The sequence below is a fragment of the Siniperca chuatsi genome, linkage group LG21, assembly GCF_020085105.1.
Source record: "Siniperca chuatsi isolate FFG_IHB_CAS linkage group LG21, ASM2008510v1, whole genome shotgun sequence".
NCBI lineage: Eukaryota > Metazoa > Chordata > Actinopteri > Centrarchiformes > Sinipercidae > Siniperca > Siniperca chuatsi.
Genome location: NC_058062.1, coordinates 4,303,550 through 4,327,037, shown reverse-complemented (window position 1 = coordinate 4,327,037; position 23,488 = coordinate 4,303,550). Strand labels below are relative to the sequence as shown.

Below are 23,488 nucleotides of genomic sequence, written 5' to 3'. Positions count from 1 at the left end.
CTGGTGTCCGCAAATCAGATGTTAAGCTTTTGCCACGCCTCCAATGACTTCCTGAATGAGACTTTACTGGTTAATGTTGCTGGTCAATATAACCAGAAGACTTTATCATTAGATTGATTTTGTGGCTCTTGTTTCCGCTAATATTTGTGTGTCTTCTTACAGAGCAGAGCAGGTGATGTTAAATTATTAACCCAGGAAAAATAGGAAGAAAAAAAAATCACAAAGCAGTCACAAACCGTTTAAAAAAAGCCAAGTGTTTCTGTTAAAGGACTAATATCCCGAAGGGCATTTTATGTGTGGGAGGTTTCTGGCTTCACCTCTCAACAACGTCTCGTATATCAAAGCGGAACCCAAGTTGACTTTGAGCTGAGTGTGTGTTTCCACACGAACACATTATCTCGTCAATCATCGTTACGTAGCGGAGATGGCAGCCCTCCGAACGGTGAGTTCATTATCTGTTTACATTGTCTGTGTAAATGATTCACTTGAATGAGCGATAATGCGGCCGATAACGACCGAGAAGGACAACGAGTCCGTTATATTGGCTGGTTTACACGGACTGATCCGTCTGTCCCGCCAGCACCGAGGCTGGTAAAACAATGCTGCACGGAAAGGTCATTAAACCAAACTCCATGCTGAAATAATGAAACTTAACTCTCCTTGCTTATCTGCAAACATTAACACTGCGTAAAACACGACTCAAATCTCCGAGGCTTAATAGCGAATTCGGAAGACATCTGGTCAACAAGTTGACCTTGTTTTATGACATACGTGTTTTTAAATTTGCTTAACATTAACTTACACTTCTTGCCCCATTCCACGGTTTTGGTGAGTGGTGGTGGTAGGCAAACCAGTTCGATGATTGGTAGATTATTAGTATGCCGAATTGAAAAATATATCATAATGATACTGGAATAGTCACAAGTCTGTTTCTATGTAGTTTGTAAGCAAGTTTTCATTGAATTGTCCGATTTTTAAATAGAGTTTTGCGTGAGGCTAGAAGGCAGCACCCATCTCTTCAGGTGGCCTAAGATGCATATGTGCAGAAAGTGCCACGTGTATATGTATGTTATTACCTCATTATGCTTGTACTACGCATTTCGCATTTGTAGTTAATTAAGTTACTTACGTTGCTGCTGGCTCATACTTTGATGTTAACGCTAGGTACATATGCTAACTCGCATTTGTTAATTCAGTTTTACTTTAATTCCAGACAGTGGGTCCAAATTAACTAAAAAAATATATAGATAAAATTCCATGCATCAGATTTACAAGTGCATGTCACAACAAAAATATATACACCTACGCGTACTCATGGTCGCAATAAAGGCAAAACTTGCAGCAACAATTTGTGCACACATGGACTCGTGCACCAGAGTCGCTGTGCAACTTGTAGGAATGACTGAAGCACTGAGTTCCTCCAGAGGTTCCCAGTCCCTGCGGTGGAAACGCAGCTAATTATTCTCCAGACCACTGACATATGACGGGCACGATAAAGTCAAGTCAAACTCTGCACCATATTGGGAATGTGAATTCAACAACTGTAAAAGACCACCATTGTAGATTAAAAGATTAATTATGGGGTTACCAAAAGCAAAGCCTGTCACAAGCATTTAACTGCCTGGGCAATTCAGCCATATACAAATTAAACAAGAATGGAGATCATATCCCACACTGCCTACCTTCATACTAAATGGAAAAGAGCAGATTTTACCTGCTGTTACTACTATTATTGTTATTATTATAATATTAATTTTGCCTGTATCACCTCTAATGACAGGCGCTACTGACATCTTAACTTCAGGCAGAATGCCACAAACTAGAAAGCCAGTAAAAGTGGCCTGAACTTGCTTTAGCTGTTGACATGTTTTGGATCTTGTGGTCCACCATTATTGTTGGTGGCTTATTAGGTGTTTTGGCTATTAGAACAGATATTGTTTTCCATTCTGCCTTTTCCTGACTTGCACTTATTTTAGAGCCTTTTGTCACCCTTCCTTGCACAATTAGTTTGTCACCTTGCAGTCCTCATTTTGCGCAGTAGCCTGCATTTGTGCCTGATTCTAATTACAGCACATAGCACTGGCTGTCTCCTACTGGCATGTGTTGCTAGCTACAAACTGTCAACTGCAGGCAAAATGATTGGTGCCGAGTCACACGCACCCACAAACGTACTATGTCAGACGCGTGTCCTTGTGTATTCCCAAGGCTGGCTACATTCTTGTCACCTGGAAAGAAGATAGAGCTTATACAGTATTGCAACAAGTTGTCTGGTAAAACCTTTACACTTATGACTACTAGTACTGTATATAGACAACTGTCTGTGCCGTCTTGCAAAGAGCTTTGTCATGTTTCATTTGCAGGCACTCCATGGACGATTTGTCCAGGCCCTCCCCTTTTCCTTTGGGTCACTGCGGTTCACCAGCTCCTTTAAGGTAATGAGGAAAACATTAACATTTTCTTTCTCACCAGATAAGGCCTGCATCATCTCCACCTGCCTGTACATGTCACAGAGCACAAGGTGTTTATGGATCATTATGGGAAGAAGGAAGTGACATTTCTCGAAAGAGGGCTTGTCTCTTCAACTTGTACAAGTTGCCTAGAATTTAAAGTTTCTTTCCCCCTTCTGTCTTTCCCTCGCTGTCTGCCTGTTGTAATTACTTAATTCAGTTTAATTGAACTTGATTAATTGTGTCTTATTGACCAGATAAGTCAGCATCTTGACTGACTCTGTATAATGCTCAACTAATTGTCCTATTAAAGCATGCTCTGTCAATAAGTTCGATTTAAAAACAATCACTGTATTCGTCGCCTGCTCTGCTCTTGCCCTGTCTACTTCTTTTTCTCGGCCCGTCTCCGGCTCGCTTGTCCGTCTCCATATCAGGCAGCAGATCTGGTAATCGAACGCAACGCAGTATGCAAGCCGAAGCCCGACCCCTCCACCCTGGTGTTCGGCAAACAGTTCTCCGACCACATGTTGACCATCAACTGGTCGGAGAAGGACGGCTGGGAGGCTCCTCAGATCAAACCTTTCCAGAACCTGTCGCTGCACCCTGCCAGCTCTGTCCTGCACTACTCCACAGAGGTGAGTAGACGGCTCAACACGCAGCAATAGAGACTAAGACTTTTACACAGAACTGCTAATGGCTGATATTTGGAAATTTGGCCTTTAAATAAATGAAGTAAAAATGGAAAAAACTGTTGAAAGAATGAATAAAATAGGCAAAGACACTTTCTTTGCAGGTTTACCACACTGTTTGAACCCCCATGATATCAGTTGGAGATAACAGTCTGACACAGAAACCTTACAGCGTTGTGTGTTTCTGTCTGTCTGATCTCCAGCTGTTTGAAGGCATGAAGGCGTTCCGTGGAGTCGACAACCACATCCGTCTGTTCAGACCCATGCTGAACATGGAGAGGATGCATCGAAGCGCTGACAGAAGCTGCCTTCCTGTGAGTTTGTACCCCACCTCATCCTCAGAAACCCTCAGTGAGGATTCTTGCTAGCGTCCCTCCATGTAGGCTTTTTCTGGACCGCAATGCGACGTCATCTGGCAATCAAATGCATGCGAGCACCCATTCCTGGTAGAATACTTTGTAACATGAACGCCGTATTCCCGCTGTTTACCTCGCGACCATTGAGATGAAAGGTAAAATAGTTGCCGCCACTTTCCAGAGTTTTAAAATCCTGTCTCATAAACTAGATTTCCTGGATCGTATTTGATGGTGTCACTGATACCTGAAGCAACACGTTCCCACCAGCGCAGGGTTGTGTTCGGTCTGAACGCCCACTGAAACTGGGAAAGCCAGACTAAAAGGACTAAAGGGAAATATTTAATATTTCACAATGAATGAATGAATGAAGATGTGTTGTGAATTGAAAAAAAGATTAGAAAGTTAGAAAACTGTCTCACTAATGTCAGTTACACAGCAATATATTATCTAAAGTGAACATTAGCCACTTGGTGTGTTTTATTGTTTAGGAGTTAAACTTTTCATTTGTAATAGGAAGAATATATAGAATATAGAATAATATGTTATTTCTTCTCTCAAAAGTGACACAGTCTCACTTTTAAGATAACATACAGACAAACAATCCTCTTTAAGGATCCGCTGCGTGTTTATTTCATTACTCTACAATTGTGTTAATGGTTTCAGATCAAAGTATTTGGTGTGTCTGGATATTGCAGATAGTTTCAGTTTTAGAGGATAATACCTGTGTTTAAGGCACAGCACCCCGACATTTACAAACATAGATTAAAAAAATAGAATTGGGGAAAAAAACATGATATCATTCTGTGACATTTAATGTCTCATATCACACGGGACAGAGCCCTTCGAGTCCAGCCATATTTCTTAAGTAGTAAAAAGAGTGCAGAAAGCAGAGCAGTGAAGACGAGCGATTAGTTGACTGTTAATGTCCTAGTTTCTTTGTAGTTGTTTGATAAAGGTGAACTGCTGGAGTGCATCAGGAAGCTGGTGGAGGTAGACCGGGAGTGGGTTCCCTACTCCCAGGACGCCAGCCTCTACATCAGACCCACCTTTATAGGAACTGAGGTGAGCTTTAGCATCAATAAACGAAATGCTGACCTGTGCAGGTTCCCATCTCAGCTGAAGTGATTAAATGTCTTTGGACTCCAGCATACTCTCATTACTGTTGAACTAACTGACCTCCTGGTCCTGATTACCTGTCTTCTCCTCTTCCTCTCCCTCCTCCAGCCGTCCCTTGGCGTGTCTCGGGCAGGAGAAGCTGTGATCTTTGTCATCGTCGGCCCTGTGGGACCTTACTTTGCCACAGGGTCCTTCAACCCTGTTTCTCTGCTGGCGGACCCTTCATTTGTCAGGGCTTGGCAAGGAGGCGTCGGGGCCTATAAGATGGGAGGGTGAGTTTGGTGTCTTTCTTCTCTCGAGTCCAGTGCAGGTTTGCTTCAAGTTAAATGCACCTTAAGATTAAAAGCAAGGCACGTGGTAAAGTCGGTGGTATTCTTATCTTAAAGTTGTCTTGCGTTTTTCTGTGAGGTTTGTTCCAAGTCAGATTCACCAATCCCTCTTCGTTTCAGCCTGATGCATGTCACCTGTAGCAGGTACATGTTCGTGAGCTCTGATCATCAGCAGAAACGACGCCCCTAAATTGCTGTATAACGGTATCTGTCCCACTCTGTTTGTGGACATGTTTCATGTACAAAAGAAGAATTTCACACCGCAAAGCTTCAAGTGCTGCTGTCAGAAATCAGCAAACGTTAAATGCTAAAAAATATTGCTAAACCACCGTGATCGTCCGATATTAAACAAGAGAATATTACTGTAGCCTACAGTGATGTTACACTGTTGGGTGCAACTAAGGGTGTTCGTTTATTTCCTTTAATTTTTTTAATTTGCTTTCTTATTTTGCACATTTAAAGAACTGTAAACAATACATCTGTAAAAATCCGAAGCAGTATATGTGTTTTATAACATTGTCATGGCTGGGTAGTTTTTAAAGTGCTTCACGCCACAGCTGTGTTTTTATTCAGCAGTGGATCTGGACAATGTACAACTATTTGGATTTTCCACTTTGCTTATGAAGCCTGGAAAGGCAGCCACAGAGCCGGCTGGTGTTGGGGTCAAATCTGTGCCAAAAAAGAGACAATGGAACAATAGACCTTTTTCAAGGCACACATTTTGTCTAGTCATAGCAGGAAAAGTACAGGCTATTAATGTCATCAGTTACAGGTAGGTATGACGAGTCAAAATGTCTTCCTTAAGAAAGGAAGCCTTTGTAAGAGCTGATTTCATATCGTATGTGAGTTGGAGAGGGTTGTTGTAGTGCTTGTGATGTAGATGCATCCGGGTTTAAAAGCAGCCTGTTTTCAACAACTGATATGACCAGTTCAACTTGTCAATACAGGTGGATTCAAGGAAACAGCCATCATTGAGGTTATTACACCTGTGCTTTTCCTGCTGTGACAAGTCGTAACGCCTGTTGAGCTGTATGCCACCCTGTGCTGCAGAACAAAACTAATCACGGGAATGAGGTCAGACAAGTGCTAAAAAACCTCATGAACTTCACAGACAGCAACACTACAACTCTTTCACAGCAGGAAACACTTTTCCACAGAGTGAAGGTTATTAAAGTTATGTCAGTGCTCCTGTAATCTCCACACAGCTTGTAATAACAGGCCTGCTTCCACGAGTCTGGTATCCTAAAGTAACACCTGCTCAGCTACAGTGTGATTACATAACGCCACTGAAAACCCACTCGACTCACTAAGCCAACAAAATCTGCTCTCCTCCCATCAAGCAGCTTCAACTCTCAAGCCTGATTTAGCACCAGCAGTCATGGGACTGCAGGGTGGTCACTCTGTATGTAACTGCTATGTTATCATGTTTATTTAATGTGTGTTTGTGTGTGTGCGAAAGGCTCACACAAAACTATATGAATTTAAAGTTTCATTCCCAAATATTAGTTCCATATAAAGACTTTCTTTTAGCTGATTTCTTTTGGTATTACAGGACATTTACTGTTTGGTTCAGTCTCAGCGCTCTCACCAACCATGTTTGAGCTGCAGCAGGTAGCTGTGGTCGGCCAACAAGCACCAAATGGCAGACAAAGCTGGTGAAGACAGAGGCAGATACTAATATCCATATTTGAGGGTTTAAAACATTTGATAGAGATATATCGGCCGATAGTAATTTTTTAAAACCTAAACACATAACACAAACAATCTTGTATAGAAGCCGATTCCCAATTTCCAGCGACGTCAGATAAGTAGCCGAGGACGTTTGCGCTGGTTTTCTTTCCCAATAAAAACAGACAAGGACTAACATTTAACTTGACTTAACTGTCTTATGTTCAAGTTGGTTTTGTCTTTTGTGACATATTTGAAAAAAAAAAAAAAAAAAAAAAGACCTTGCTCAAAAAAAAAAAAAAAGCAACATTTAACACCGTGTTTACCGGACCCAGAGTGGCCACTGCGTCCCTGTGCGCCGCCATCTTGCTGAACATTTTACAGTTCAAAAATGTACTTGTCAGTGCTCTCTGGTGGACAGACTATGTAATGGTGACACTGTTTCTAAATGACCTCAAACCCAGTTTCTTGTTACTTATTGGCCGACACATACTTACTTACTTTTACTTTGGCTCTTCGCCCCTTTTTGGGCATAAGGCATCGATAATGTTCCTTCACGGTCTTTAGCAGCTGCCTCCGTGGGTCGTTGTCAGCGGGAGCGTTCTTAGTTGCACCTGACAGTGTAACATCATTGTATAGACTACAGTAATATTCTCTTGTCTAATATCTGACTGCAACAGTGGTTTAGCAAAAGGTTTTTTATCTCCATCTCCACCACCAACATATACACAGACAGATCTGCAGTAAGCTAATATCGGTCGATGTATTGACCTTTTTTGACCAATTTATCAGTCTAGCTGTAATATCAATATTTGAGACGTAAAAAATATAAATAATATTGATATCAGTGATATCGATATAACGCATAACAAAACAAGTAAAATTAGTTTTAAAGACGATATGCTCTGGGACATTTTACAGTTAAAAAAATAACATCTGAACAAACGTTTTAATGGCGACAATGTTACTAAATAACCACAAACATATGGGCATATTTGTACAGCTTTGCTTTTTCTTGCTACTTACTGACTGACATGTATGCCGATACCACTATATCTGTGATATGATGATAATGGCCGACAATCCAGTCGATGGCCCGGCCAGTCAAGCGCCTGGAAGCCAAAGAGATATTTTCTCAGCAGATTGACTATTGGGCTTATTTCACTCTGGTGCACAGAAACACAAGTCCACTCGGATACTCATAGGCATTTTTATTTTCTGCTAAAGCCGGAGATGTACTTGCTTTTAACTACGCGTACGCATGATGGCTGCCTCGAGTATCCTGCGTCCGTTTGGAGCGTCGGTTGTGCACGTCCTCAGAAATTAAAGCAATGCGTCCGCAAGATGCACATACGCACACACTCAAGTGTAATCCTCCAGTAACGCGCACAGTACATAGGCAAGTATGTGAACAATTCCATTCACAGCGCAGCTGGTTGTCTACGCGAACGCGTGGTTAAAAAACAAGTATATCTCCGGCTTAACGCGTTAGCCAGAACAACTTTACAAGGCGACAGTATGTTACGGCTCTGTCAGCTTGTTTTGGAGTTCCTCTGCGACCCTAGTGGCTAAAAGTCAATTCTTGCACCTTAAACGTTGTGACACACAAAAAAAGCATGACTATGTATGACTCATCACATGACTGTGAGTTGTATTGTTTATTGAAACCCTCGCAGCCACACGGATACAATGTTTTCAGAAATCATGGCAGTGCCGCATATTTCTCAGGGTTAAACCTTTCAGTGAGAAGATGACGCAATGTATACAAATGGGTGACTCCCTTTGGAGTTTTTTTTTTTTTTTTTTTTTTTTTTTTTGTTTGTTGAGGAACCAACTGAAATGTTTCCACTGTCCTCTTTTGTTCACATTGATGACATTTATCACCAGGATCCTTCCTTCTCGGCAGAAACACCCGTGTGTGGGTGTTGGTTTCATAAGACAGAAAAAAACCCTCTGTCTCCATTCATTTACTCATAACACTATAATGCCATTGCCTCTACATATATAAAATTTCCTGAGCTATTTAGGAAAATCCCTGTGTAAAGGATGTCGCTTTGAACCAACCAAAGCGCTGCTAGGTGTATCACAGCCTTAGAGATTCAGTAAGCACAAACAGTATACAGGGAAAATAGGAAAGCATGTCTAATAATCAAACACCGAAATTCCTCCTGGAACCTGACCTCTGTTTTCCCCTCTGTCCCAGCTGGTCACTGTCACATGTCTCTGGTTTATTTTAACTCTCTCCAGCAACTACGGTCCTACGATAGCGGTGCAGAACGAGGCGGTGAAGCGGGGCTGTCAGCAGGTCCTGTGGCTGTATGGAGAGCAGGAGGAGATCACCGAGGTCGGCACCATGAACCTCTTCATCTACTGGACCAATGCGAAAGGAGGTCAGACTCTTTTCTGTCTTCCTTTACAGGTCTTTGTGAAAAGCTGAAATATGTTCCTCCAGTTTTCTGTCCACGTTTTCTATCCACTACTGCTCCTGGTAGAAATATTTGAGCACCTCGTTATTTTAAATAAGATAAAACTGGTGATGTGTGTGTGTTTGTGTCTGCAGAGAGAGAGTTGGTGACGCCTCCTCTGGATGGCATCATACTCCCAGGAGTCACCAGACAGTCTCTGCTGGACCTGTCCAGAGACTGGGTAAGACCACCAGAGAGGAGACCAAACACAGACCATCACATAGACCTCATTTTAATAGCATACAGAATCTCTCATGAAAAGGAAGGAAAATTTAATTTCAGCTCACACACTCCCAAAAATGCAAACAGAGAAGCATTTTGGGATGGTCTGATTTGAAAAGAGGCATCCTGTTAATAAAGTGCTTTTAAGAACCACAAATCAAATACCATTGAGCTCTTTCGAGTTGGGGTGCGTTCCACCTGATATCTCCAAACCTTGATGGATCACATCAAAACTATCCAGATGGATAGGCAATAGGAAAACCAAGTTTCTGTTTTTCAGTAAACCGTACTATCCGTCCACGCCACTTAGTGAATTTATATTCATATTCACCTGATTTTCAGTACGGTAGCTCAGTGGTTCGAAACCCACAAGGGGTCTCAACATGATCAGATCAATAGGAAAGTAGAAAAAATACACATTATGTTCATTTCCTCTGATCTTTGGTTTTAACTTGTGAATTATTTGATAATTTCACATCTTCAAAATGATTTAAGTAAAACAAAAAATAAAAATCACTCACTAGCATTTTCTACCAGTGGTGAGGGGTCGCACACAGAGATTTCTTTATTTTAAGGTTGGAAACCACTGCAGTAGATCTTTAAACTTTCACGCCATCTTGATGTTCATTGCTTCCTGCGTGTCTGTCAGGGTGAGTTTAAGGTGACAGAGCGCACGGTGAGCATGAAGGAGCTGCTGGGGGCTCTGGACGCCGGCAGGATCCTGGAGGTGTTCGGAGCAGGGACGGCCTGTGTCGTCTGTCCTGTCGGCAGCCTCCTCTACAGAGGAAAGGTAGGAGTTCACCTTTTGTGTTTGTTTCTCAGTAACCTGTTTGGGTTAACTTCAGTTGTTTGATTTTAAGTGTTGTTGATGTTTAAGCTGTTATTCTGTTCTTATGATTCGCTCATTGTACTGTTGGACTCATTGAGTGCGTTTACATGCATTTAACTAACCAGGTTACTCAGAGAAACCAGGTTACGCGTCTAATCTGAGAACGAGTTTACTGTACGTGCACTGTAGTAATCTGGTTACTGTAAATCTGCGAATACATGCAGCAGCTCAATAATCCTATTGCTCCCTTAACCCCGGCCTCATTTTGGAAGCATGGCTTTCTTATTTTAACTGTGTTAATGTTAGAAGCTTTCCCTCACAGCAGGAAAGTGTCTGAATTTAACAAACAGTCAAACCGACTTATTTAGACTACTTTGTGTAGTTTCAGTTGGATGGAATTATTTTAAATATGAGAACGCATCGCTTTGTGTAATGATCTCTCCTTTTATCCAGCCGCTCTGTTAGAAAAGTCTGCGTTCTTTAGGATAAATCTACCTGGGAAAGTCAGGTTTCTCTAATCCCCTACTCTGATTATGGTAACCAGGTTTCTCTTTTACATGATCAAGAAATCAGCTCACGCATGTATGCAAACGCACTGATTGCAAATCACTCTGGGTAACAGTTAGGGCTAAAGGACTAAAATGTAATGTCAGTGTTGTCCTCTCTTTCTCTCTCAGACGTACCAGATCCCGACGATGCAGAATGGCCCGGACCTGGCAAAGAGGTTCCACAAAGAGCTTACTGATATTCAGGTAAGTGCACCAAAGTTCAGAGTGGCTTTTATCCTCCCAATACAGTAAGTAAGGGCTTCTTTGAGCTGCTACTGGCAAACCTGCATGTTGGCGGCTCCAAGTGGCAGCAAAAGGGAACTTTTAGAAAGATATCCAGAAATATCTGTCAGTTTTTCACCTTTTAAAGAAACCAAAAGCATGTGACAGGATAAAGTTCTGATGTTGATGAGTTATATAAAACAGAAGACAGAAGCAAATCCTCAAATTGGAGAAACTGCAACTAGAAAGTATTTTGGCTGTTTTTTTGTTTTTGCTTAATAAATGACTGAAACGATTAGTGTACTCTCCAAATAGTTGCAGGTTATTTTTCTGTCAACTAATTCTTTATCGACAAATAGTTTCAGCTCTAGACCGACTGCAACAGTAGACTTGTCGTCCTTTGTTGCAGATCTAGCTACTAATTTAACTTTATATGGCAGGTGAATTTTTATTTTAAAACTTCTCATAAAAGCAATATAACATTTTTTGCTTGTTAATTTGTTTTCCTTTCCTCTCTCTCCTTTTCGCTCCCGTTCCCTTGCTTCACCCAGTACGGACGCAAACCAAGTGAGTGGGCGCCGCTGGTCGTTTAAACGACCATATTGCACATGCCAGTTGTATCAACACTTATTCCCATAATTCCAGTTTGGACAACCAGCAGCCCCCTTCTCAACCCACTATTGCACTCCTGCTTACTTACCAACCGAGGAGACGGACGCCTCTGTGTGTGTGTGTGTGTGTGTGTGTGTGTGTGTGGACTTTCATAGGAATACAGTTGGTTGTTGAAATGTAATGGTTCGCTTTGGAAAGCAATATTAACCATGATATGCAATGTTTTGACTTGACACAACAGCTGTCACTGGAAGAGGGGGAAAAAAGCAAGCAAATACAAGCAGCCAGATTAAAAAGGTTGATGTGCCTAGTGGTCATATCTATTAGACTAGCAAGAGTGCATTCAAATCTCTAAACTCTAATTGGGTCAATTCTCCATTCAAGTGTTTGTCTTTGTCACTTGGATTAATTCCTTGTGAGGAACTTATAGTTAATAGCACAATTTTTATCAACACTGCATTCTGGTATTAACAAGCTGACATATTTCAGGCGAAGGAGGTGAAATATGTGCAATATTAAAGCAACCACACATTTGGTGTGTAGGACAAATTAAGACAGTTAGCCTCTTAGCAACACGCAATCTGTAAGTACTGTTTCTCATCAACAAAAGTATTAAAATGTACTCCACAACAGCAAAAACGTATATGTACTATAACCTGTACTACTTGCAACAACCTGTGGTGTTCCCCCCGAAACCTTTTAACTGTTACGTGTGAGTAGTACCTGTAAACACACCATGAGATATGTTTTGTTACTGTAATGTACATAGTGATCTCTAGAGTACTGCCGTAGTTTTCATGGGGCCATGTCACTTTGACACCAGAGTTTGCACTGACCTTGTTTTAATGTCAGATATGTATCTGAGAATGACTCAGCTTTTAGAGAGGAAACGTGGGCGGTTTTTATGTTTGTTGGTTTTGTTTGTTTAGAATACAACTGCACAAAAACTAAAGATTGAGATTAAAAAGGCGAGGTCTAAGTGAACTTTAGCACACACAAATGGCAGGGCGACAGAAGACCTACAGGCTCTAGAAGAGAAGGCTGATCAATGCTCGCAGTTACTCCTGCATTAGTTTGTGTGTAATCATTATGAAAACAATGTATAGTAACAAATAGATTGTGTTGTTATTTTAGAGGTTTTTAAATTATATTTTTTCCTTGTTTTGATGTGAAATTAGGCCGACTGTCTTCCAAAAGTACTTGACTGTGTCACCAGTGTTTTACTGTAATCTCGGCTTCATGTCCTTCCTTTGCTGGTTTTTTCTCTTTGAATGTATTTTTATTTTTACACACATACGACACACCTGTCCCTCTCTCTGTCTAAGTGCCTAACCTCAGTCTGTCCGCTTGTTCTTCTGTGGATCTTCAGCAGCTGTTTTGTTTTCCAGTTTGTGCACTAGTGGATAGAGCTGGATTCTTTAAGTAATGTCAGTTTAGGTTTTTTTTTTTTTTTTTTTATGTGCTGTTACTTTTACTCTGCTGTTATGTTTTTACAATAAACCCAATCTGAGTTCAGTCTCATTTTGTATTTGAGGCACATTAATTTACATCAGTGGTCATCTTCAGTATATTTATTTGCAAAATAAACACTTAACGAACACACAAGACCTTCCCTGTTGAACTTAACGAGATTTCAAGACTTTGTTTACCCATATAAAGGCACAGTCCGACATTCGAAATACACATTCACTTTCTTGCTAGAGTTAAGTTAGCAGTTAGATGAGAAGATTGATACCACTCAGCTTTTAAATATGAAGCAGCAGCCGGTTAGCTTAGCTTAGGACAAAGACTGGAAAGGGGAAACAGCTAGCCTGGCTCTGTTCAAAGGTAACAAAATCCGCCTACCAGCACCTCTAAAGTTCACTAATCAACACGTTCTGGGGTTTGTTCACTCTGTGCAAAAACATTAGTGTAAAAATGGCACTTAAACGTTTTATGCGCCGGCTATGCACCGGACTATTTCTTGGCAGGGCGCAGTAACCTTCTGGAGTCTCCGCTGGTTGCCTGGCAACAACACCCAGCCAAGAAATTATCCAACACAAAATGGCGAATTGTTGGTTTTACACTTTGGTTTTTGCACTGACTAAACAAATGAGACGTAATGTGTTAATTCGTGAGCTTTAGCGGTGCTGCCAGCCGGATTTTGTTACCCTTTGAACAGAACTAGCTGTTTCCACTCGTGCTAAGCTAAGCTAACTGGCTGCTAGCTGTAGCCTTACAGTGTATTGAAGACAGATAAGAAGGTGCACTCTCTTCATCTAACTCGCTACCAGAAAGTAAATAAGCTATTTCCCAAAATGTCAAACTATACATACAATTTTGTCATCAATCTTGTCACCCACTGAGCCGCAGCAGACCACTTACACTTTTATATAATACAATTGGAAAGATTTTTGTCAAGGAGTTACATGCTGAAAGAACAGATTGTTGATTAATGAGGTTATTGCATTATTATAATTACACAGTATTTGTTGCCATTGATGCCAAAGATTTGTATTTTTAAATAACTAGACAGAAAACAACCAGGTTAAATACTTTCATCTATGAATAAAGCTGAAATTTTATAATTCTCAGAACTGATATCAACAATACTGACAGACATCAGAGATTTTGTTCTAGAAAAATAATTGGCAGCTTTATCGTTGCCAAAAAAATCCATCCTAAAATAACAAGTTCATAACTGTGCCGAATTATACTAACAAAAGGTAACAAAATATAAGACAAACAGATTTTTGTAGCAGGGTGGATCCTGTCTTTGCATCCGGCAGATCTCATCCTGAACCTGAGAGGGTTTGTTTTTTTTGGGGGAGCAACAGGGATAAATCTACAGCCTACTCCTACTCTCCGTTTGGTGAGACGCCGTCAAACAGCGCCGAGGTGTGCTGCCCCAGCGGGTTGTAGAGGAAGGCTTCGATCTCTCCTCCACCATTGCTGCTTTTCTGGAAGTGGATTTCCAGCAAATCCTGCATGGTCTCTTGCTCCATGACGGCAGGGATTTCTGTCAGCAGCACTGTCCGAGGACACACTGACATCTGCGTCTGGAAGGGAAACACCACAGACACAAGTCAGACAAAGCAGGGGAATGGATATTTATCTGGACCTATTTTATACTGTAAAAAAAACAAACTATTACAATTCAACAACAGAACATTATCGAGGATCTGAGAGTGGAAAGCTTCTTTTCTCCTGCCTTGTGTACCCTGGCCTCCCTAACAAATGCTTACCTCTAAGTTTGTAATCTTTCCGTTCAGAAAAGGAGTCACCCTCACTCTGTGACTCTTTTGTTGTAGCTTCACTTCATGGTACTCCGTATCTGTCAAACCTCTGGCAACTGATGGTAGAAAGAGTTACATCAGCTGGGATTCAGACCAAAACAGAGCCTAGACAATACATTTTGTAGTGGAAAACACATTCTGCTGTCTGTGCAGTAGAAAAACTGGAGTTCCCTTTCAGGTGCTTAGCCCACAACTTGTGTATTAGAATACTAATAGTCTTTCAAAATACATGTGGATTCATATTTTGTCTTTATGATCAGCTGTAGTCTACAATGTTCTGAATAGTTACCTCCAAAATGAATTTTCCGTGAATAACATTCAACTGTTACTAGATTCCATCATAAGGTAAAAGAGCTTGCTCACTGTTTTTCTCCACAAAGGTGAGGACCACCGTCCCAGAGTCAGGCAGCATTTCACATTCGTCCACCTCTCCGCCTCCGTGTTTGCTCTTGGAAAAGTGGATCTCCAGCTTGTTCAGCAGAATGTCAGGGTCCATCTTGGGCAGGTTGGAGATTAATATGCGCTGAGGACACACCTCAGAGTCTATCTGCAGGACAGACAGGCAGGGATCACTCACAGGAAATTAATATTGATACTGATCAGGGTAAAAGGAGGGTAAAAAAATTCAGATTAGGCTCATTCATTCTCTTGCTGTACCTCCACCAGCTTGGGCACCATCAGCTGAACTGGCCTGGCCTCCACAGTGATGCTGCACTCTGCTCCCAGATCCACCTGATGCTTCTTCGTGGTCAGGATCTTCTTGGCCACTGATGGCAGAGCGAACAGAGTTATTCAGGACTTTACAATGATCAGTACTATCCGTCAAGCGTAATAAAACATTTCCCATTCAAATAATTTACTAGGACCCAAAAAACATGTTTTTATTTATTTGTTTCAAAGTGACTGTGAGAGTTATGTAGCAGCTCCCCGGGGCCCCAGAGTCACAGTGTGTCAACTGGTTTGTGGCAATTTAATGAATTAAAACAAGACTAAGAGCACTGTGAGCCTGAGCTTTGAGGTAACTGCTCACGTCAGCATGCTAACATGCTCACAATGACAACGCTAAGTGTGCAGTATTCATTTAGCTTCAGTGTTTCAAACCTTTCACCAACAATGAATGCCAATTAACTCGTTACCAACAAGTCTTCAGAGCTGCCTTACTGAAAATTTCACAGGGCCACTTCTCAACATTAAATCCCACAAATCCATCAACCAAAACAAAAATACACATACATTCACAAAACTATATACAGATCAAACAAGAAAACTGGTATTAAAGTATAACGTGAGCCATAAGGGGAATTCTAAAACATCTATTTCTAACCAACATGGACAAAAACAACAAAACATAATGAACAGACATGTCTGTGGTACACTACAATGAAAACATCTGGGCAACCGTCATGTCTCACTGTAATAGAAGAAAAATCACAGGAAAGTTTGAATTGTGAGTACATGGCTTCAGTAAATAAACTGTTGACACACAGCACACCTGCGGACAGGTATCCCAGCTTAAGAGGTACTGGTTTGGTTAGAAATATAATGGAGCGGTCATGTGTGATCTACTGTGTGCTCTGTGATTTGGGAACAATAGGGACACATCGCTCTTCAAGGCCCCCGCGAGGCTTCGTCTGGCCATGCAGGCAGAGCTACATTCGCACATGTATTATCTGTTTATTATCAATGTTTTAACTTCTTTTCAAACTCAATAAAAGCAACAAATGTAGCCACTGCATTAGTAACTTTGGAACCAAACTAAAGTTCCTCTGTGTATGTATCTCTCTTCTGTTCATCCGGTAATGTTCATCCAATGTTTATTCTCCACTTTCAACATAAATGCACTGTACTCGTATAGCCTATCCGACTACTCAAAGTGCTTCAACTACCTGATGGCAGGTGCCAACTGCTCATCAGTTAGAAAGAAACTAACTAATCAGTCACACCGAAGGCACGGCCCTCCAGGGGTTCAGTGTCTTGCCCGAGGACACTTCGACATGTGGGCTGGAGGAAGCCGGGATTTGCAGGGAAGCCGCCTTGTAATCATAACTGTGAATTTTTGTTTGTTTTTATTATTATTACCCAATATCTTACTGTTGATCTCTGTAGTAAACGTACCTGTATTTTACATACCTCTACATAACTGTGGGTACATAAAGATTCACTGTATAGTTATTCCAAATACTCACCTATGCAACTCCAACGAAGCACCAGGTCATATCAGTACAATACAAGACAATATACAGTATGTACTCGACTTGCACTACAGAATATTGACAGGTACTGTCTTTGTATATTTGTATATTTACAGTTAGTGTGGTCCTAGTTTATAGTTCAGTTTCTATCGTAGAAAAGGTTTCAGTCGTAGTCATCTGGACACTGTTTTCAGAATCAAGACGTTTCTCAATTGAGAATGACTTCCGGATGGGAGCCGAAACGTCTTGATTCTGAAAACAGTGTCCAGATGACTACGACTGAAACCTTTTCTACGATAGAACACTCCTGGACGAATGAGGGACTACACCGTCTTAGTTCAGTTTCTAGCTAAAATTTTAGTCATTTATGTTTTTATTATCATGTTTTCTTATCTACCTCCATATTTTGTTTTGTGATTCATGTGTCCTCTGGCTGCTGTAACACTGCAATCTCTCATTTGGATTAATAAATAAAGAATACTCTATCTATGTGTACCTCCCGTCATTGATTCAGTCCACCAGATTGTAATGCTGTCAATACAGATGTGACCTTGAAATTTTGACTGAGAAGGACCAGTAGCAAACAATGGGAAAAAAGTACACCTCACCCCACAGATCTCATATTTGTTAGAAACACACAGATTCACCTCTAACACATGCAGATGGAAGAGAACACAGTGGTGGCAGCTTGCTGATAAAACTCCCACTCCTTGTGTGAAGACAAACTCACCTACTTCTTCCTCAAATGTAATCAGTGCCGTCCCCCCCTGCATCGGGTAAACTATATGTGGTTTCATTTCAAATGTTTGTGTGTCGGTTGCCTTTCCTGTCGACCCCATGAACACAACAGTCTTCTCTGGTACAGCAGCGAACACCTGAAAACAAAAGGTACGGGTTTACTGGACATGTCAGTGATGACTGCAGACGGCGGCGTGTTGAGTGAGATAAACGCACATCAGTCTGCTGTTTCAGATGCTTGTTTTTGGCCTCTTCGTCCATCAGGGCTGCCTTCTTTTTCTGGACCTCCTCCATCAGCTGGCTCTCCTCCACCTTCATTGAGTTCAGCCGAGCCTGCAAGACAGAAAAACTTCAGATACAACAAAGTACTGAGAAAAAGCAGCCCCATCATTACATCATTACATCTAATCAGTGGTACCCGTATTTAAAATGAGAAAGGCCTTGTTATAGTACTGTATTGTATTTTCATTGTATATTTTATGATATTCTCTTTTGGTTTTATCTCTATTCACTGCCAGTATTTATTTATATATAGTGCTTTTTCTCTTTTAACCCTGCCATATTTAATTTGTCATTGTTATCCACATTTTAACTGTTCTTAAAACTGCTAAATAAATGAAGTTCACAGACTATCACTTGGTATCTTTACTAAAATTGAATTACAGGAAAACCCCAGAAATCTAAAAAAATTATAGTGATTCTTTACATATTATGGAATTAATAAATACTGTCTATGAGACATTTTTAACCTGAATTAATTCTATGTTTTTGTTCCTTGAAACAGATATCTGTGATTCTTATTCTGGCTTCAGTGGAGTTTTTGTATCCTGCAATGATCTAAATGCTGTTTATTAAGTATTAATACACTGAAGTATATTCTCTGAGGTATCTCAACTCTTGGATGGTAAACCTTTGGCACTTTAAGGTACATTTTGTTTTATCTTATTGTTTTCTTTGTGATTGTTTGTGATATTTTTGCATATTTTAATATGTTCAGGTTATTCCACTCTTGAATTGTAAACCTTTGGCAGTTTAAAAGAATAGTTCAACATTTTGGGCAGAGAGTTAGATGAGAAGATGGATTCTACTCTAAAATCTGTGCGGTAAATATAAGGCCACAGCCAGCAGCCTTGTAATAACATGGTGAATTGTCATTTTTACACAGTTTTTGCGTAGATTAAACAAACGAGATATAACAGTGCCAGGCAAGCTGTTTCCCCGTTTCCAGTCTTTATGCTAATCTATGCTAACTGACTGCTGGCTGTAGCGTTATATATTTACCATAGACACATGAGAGTGATATCGATCTTCTCATCTAACTCTCTGCCAGAAAGCGATTTAAGCGTATTTCCCAAAACTATTGCTTTAAGATATATTTTGTTTTTAGCTTATCTTTTATATTTTTTGGTATTTTGCGGCGGCTGTGGCTCAGGAGGTGGAAAGGGGTCATCCACTGATCACAGGGTTGGCGGTTCGATCCCCAATACCTCCTGATCACATGTCGAAGTGTCCTTGGGCAAGGCAATAAACCCCAAATTGCTCCCGATGGTTGGCCAGCACCCTGCGTGGTAGCATCGCTGCCATCGGTGTGTGAGTGTGTGTGAATGAGCGGCAGGCAAAAACCTTGTAAAGCACTTTGGATAAAAGCATTATATAGCCATTTACCATGTATTTTGTGTATTTAAATTTGTTTTATTTATGTGATGTTTCTTTTAGCATGCTGTGTTGAATGTTGTCATGTCTGCCCTGCACTATGAGCTCACCAAGGCAACAAATGGGGTTTGTTGTAATGGAAATAACTCAACAGAAATATATTTCTGAAATGGTCACATTGAGAGAATTTAACAGTGAAACACTGATTTTGTATTTTTGGTTGACACTTTCAAGTGTGATGCATTTTTGGTTACACCCTAATCAGTGGTGTGTTTTCCCATCAGCTGTTAAAGGTTCAACCCATAGAGTGCTGTGCAGCAGCAGTTTGATGCCCATTAAAGATCGCAATACTGGTACAAAATATCAGCTATCATCAGCTTTATTCTATAATTATGTACTGATTCACTCTTATTGCAATAATAATTTGTGTCTGATAAGTGTTTTCCACAAAAAAAGTTAAATTAGCTTGTTAAAAAATCTTTAAATGATATCTATTCCAGAATCTATGAATATGCAGATATTTTTCATTTCAGACACAAAATGTCTCCTACTTCACTGTAAAGTACATTCTCACTGGAGTTTCACGTTTCCACATCACACTTGTGTAAGTTGCATACTGGACCATGATTAGCTTTTGAAAGAGTTGATGTCACAAAATCCTCTTGTAAGTACACGTGTTCAACTGAGAAACTTTCCTCCTTCAGCAGAAGAAACAGGCTTCTAGTGTGAAAACATGATTCTGCACAGTGAAGCTCAAACATCCAAGTGGCCTGACAATAAGAAAAAGACACTTTTAGAGTAGAGGAGGACTTTTAAAAAAGAGCCGTACCATCTCTTCTTCGAGCTGGTCTTTGTAGGAGCGCTGGTCGTCTTTCAGAGCCTGGGTCAGTTTGTCACTGCGCTTCTTAAACTGCTGAGTCAGATCCCGCCGGTCGTCTCTGCAGGCGGCCAGCTCCTTATGCTCCTGGACCAGCTGTTCATATTTTTTCTGTGGACACACAAGCTGCGTTCACTAACTTTTTTTCTTTTTACTGTTCTGTTTTTGCTACGTACAAGAAATAAAAGTACTTTATTAAAGTAAGACAAAATAAACAAGACTTCCTGTGCATCCTTCCATACACATTTCCCCAAACTCTGCCTCACATGTTTTAGCATATTTGGAAAATTTGGGATCGCCACTTGAATTTTGATTTGAGTACTCCACAAACCCACTGAATTTTCCTCTTAAATTTCCCCTTAACTAGCTAGGTTTAATTTAATGCTGAAGTGTCATATTCTTCTTCTAGTCTTCATTTTGTTCAAGCACTTTCTGTCAGCCAGATTATGCCCATGCTGAGTATTCAAAGCCAAGTTGCCATATTCAATAAGGCTGAAGCTGTACATCAAATGGAAATAATCACATGATTTGAAGTTTCCTCGTAGTTTACAACATGTCAATTTTGGCATCTTTGGAAACTGTGAGAACTTAAATCAAATTTAGCGAGTTCTGTGGGTTTGTCTCCCGATATGAGTTTGCAATGATGGACTGAAGAGTGGATCTCACGGGGTTAAAGAAATTAAATAGAAAGTGGATTTACCGTCAGTGTGTCATTTTGACATCATTTAAATTTAATTCCAAAGATCATATTCATGAGTTTTTCAAAACCATATTACTACTGACATTTTCCATTAAATACGATATATTTTTATATAAATGTGTACATTTTGTATTTATGGTCCACACTATATGTGAGTTGCATATTTTATATACTGTATATTTGTAATATTATACTGTATATTTAAATTTTTGTTTTTTAAACTGAGAGTGCCTTTGTAAACAAATGACAATAAGCAAACTTAACTATACTGTTTATACATACAGTAGCCTAAAGCATGTATAGAATATGGCATTTAGATAAATTCAGTCTCCTTTTATCTGTGTAAGTCACGACTCTGGTATACTTATTTCCTACATTTAATTTAAGTGTCACATATATTTATCTAAAACAACAGCTGTACATTGTGTTTTCATTCAGTGCTTCAATGTTGTATTTCATATTTTACGCCCTGTTCTCTGATAAACAGGAGTTTCAGTGCACCTTGTAGTTGGCGATTAAAGCCATGACTCCCTCCAAGGTGTCCTCGGATGGCTGTTGGCTGTTCATCACTATAGAGAAATCCTAAAACACAAGGACACATAGTTGTCTCTGAGCCAGGGAAATGGTGGAGAATAAATAAACACCTCACCTCACCTCATTTTATTTTATTTTTTTTGCATTAATGTTAATAAACCATCAAGACACAGGGTGTATAATGCAGAGAAACCTTAAGTTAAGTAGACATTTTTATGAGGATAAATTAGCAATCTTATAAGTGAAACTAGTATTAAAATTAAATTCAGCAACAACAATGTTTCAGTGATGCTAAGGACAATAGTTCAACCCACAGCGAAAATGTCTGTAACAACAATATTACAAATACATTTTGTATGTTCTTATGTGTAATATTTATCTTTAACTTCATAAGAAAGAACAATAGCAGGAAGAAGCAAAATGACGTCTCACCTCATCTGAAGACATTGTGAAAGTAATCTGGAATAATTCACGAAATATTATAGTTTTTGCATGCTGTCAGCCAAAGTCAGCATATTAAATTTACTTATGAAGATATATACATAACAAAGACTGTCAATAAGGAAAAACACTGTTAAATTACAAACATATATACATTTACTGTAGGCCCTGCTTTCAGATAAACAATCCACCGTCTAAACCATAGACTGTATGTCTAAACGACTCTTAAAATCTTTATATACGTCAGAATAACTTTAAATAAGTCAGTGAGAACGTCCATGTTACGCCTACACTATCGTTATATTGGTGTGTTTAACTTAACTAAAAAGCAGTTGGGTAACAACTTACCTTCTATCGACGATCTGTCCTCGGAAACCACATTCATTCTTTCAGTTTCTTTTTCTCAGCAGCAAGAGGCCGTGAACGCGTCTGTTTTCTCCATCAGGGGGCGCTGCAGCCATTTAGTCTGTGGTGCTGCATTCAGGTGCCGTCGAAAATATAGCCTCTCTACATTAAAACAATTGCAAAGCACCAGAGGGGGGAGTAAAATGGATAAACTGGGAAATTACTTTTTAGAGAGACGTTGTTTCTGACAGGACAGCGACGAATTTGGCAGGGACCATTTTACTGCATAATGAGTACTTTTGATACTTAATGGGACTGGGCTTTCCACACCCAGTCACTGTGTTGTTTTAGACAGGCTATAGTTGGTGGTGAGCTCTACGGCACATGACAGCTACAGTAACTTGCATTTAGCTTGTAAAATTGTGATATGGGACACTGAATTGGATGAATTTACCGTTTACCTGACCGCAAACGTATTACGTTGGAAAAAACGACAGACGTGTGTTGAGTGTTTCTGCACACAACACAATGTTTATAACTTAATTGACTGATTTTGGTGAAATTGGATCATATTTTATGGAGAAAATATTTTCTGGTTTTCCCTCTGATGTCCTTCGGCTGCTCTGCCTCAACTCTCTGTGATTTACAGCGTTTCCTGATGGGCAGATAGCTTTAAAGTAACCGCTAATTGCTGCTATTGTAGCTGCCGTTAGCTCAGTTAACCGTGCAGCTAGTGGTCCTTTTAGCTTAGCTGACTGCCCGGACTGGGAACTCGAAGCCCCGAGTGAGTGTTGGTGTTTACACCCCCAGCACAGGAGCTTTGGACTGCCGGCAGGAGGAGGTTTTCAGGCCCAGGCTCCGAGCTCCTAGTCTGGGCAGTCAGTTAGCTAATAGCGCTAGCTGCACGGCTAACGGTAGCTACGGCTGGCAGTAGTTAGCAGTTACTTTAGCAACAAGTAAAGCCACCTGTCCATCAAGAAGCTAAACTAAACTTGGCTCTAAATTTCTGTTATGGATTAGTCAAGACTTGCTATGGTGGCTAAGCTAACAATAGCTGCTAGCTAAGGCTAGCTCTAATATTAGCATTAGTAGCCTAATCTAAAATTACCTAACCTAACCTTTTATACAGTCTATGAAAATTACTTTAAAAGTAATTTCATATATCCTTGCCAATGTACCCAAAGCTAATATTAGAGCTAGCATAGCTATTGTTAGCCTAGCCCTGACAAA

At 40.3% G+C, this 23,488-nt stretch overlaps 2 protein-coding genes across 5 annotated transcripts; one reads left to right on the top strand and one right to left on the bottom strand.

Annotated features, from left to right (window-relative positions):
- Positions 1-70: 70 nt before the first annotated feature.
- bcat2 (branched chain amino-acid transaminase 2, mitochondrial) lies at positions 71-13,101 on the top strand. Of its 2 annotated transcripts, none has more exons than XM_044181910.1 (11): positions 71-442; positions 2,361-2,432; positions 2,882-3,082; positions 3,340-3,450; positions 4,435-4,554; positions 4,717-4,880; positions 8,853-8,995; positions 9,166-9,251; positions 9,942-10,082; positions 10,799-10,873; positions 11,443-13,101. In XM_044181910.1, exons 1-11 carry the CDS (start codon positions 425-427, stop codon positions 11,482-11,484), a joined length of 1,173 nt encoding a protein of 390 aa, XP_044037845.1. In that variant the 5' UTR covers positions 71-424; the 3' UTR covers positions 11,485-13,101. The 2 variants fall into 2 exon arrangements, with proteins under 2 accessions (XP_044037845.1, XP_044037846.1); XM_044181911.1 differs by lacking the exon at positions 71-442 and adding an exon at positions 485-614.
- On the bottom strand, positions 13,060-22,368 carry ifi35 (interferon-induced protein 35). Of its 3 annotated transcripts, none has more exons than XM_044181912.1 (10): positions 22,262-22,368; positions 21,905-21,931; positions 21,440-21,520; positions 20,191-20,349; positions 17,925-18,041; positions 17,701-17,845; positions 15,436-15,545; positions 15,142-15,325; positions 14,728-14,834; positions 13,060-14,541 (listed from the first exon to the last, which is right to left on the bottom strand). In XM_044181912.1, exons 2-10 carry the CDS (start codon positions 21,917-21,919, stop codon positions 14,341-14,343), a joined length of 1,119 nt encoding a protein of 372 aa, XP_044037847.1. In that variant the 5' UTR covers positions 21,920-21,931; positions 22,262-22,368; the 3' UTR covers positions 13,060-14,340. The 3 variants fall into 3 exon arrangements, with proteins under 3 accessions (XP_044037847.1, XP_044037848.1, XP_044037850.1); XM_044181913.1 differs by lacking the exon at positions 22,262-22,368 and adding an exon at positions 22,068-22,246; XM_044181915.1 differs by lacking the exon at positions 21,905-21,931 and having other exon boundaries at positions 22,262-22,324.
- Positions 22,369-23,488: the final 1,120 nt, after the last annotated feature.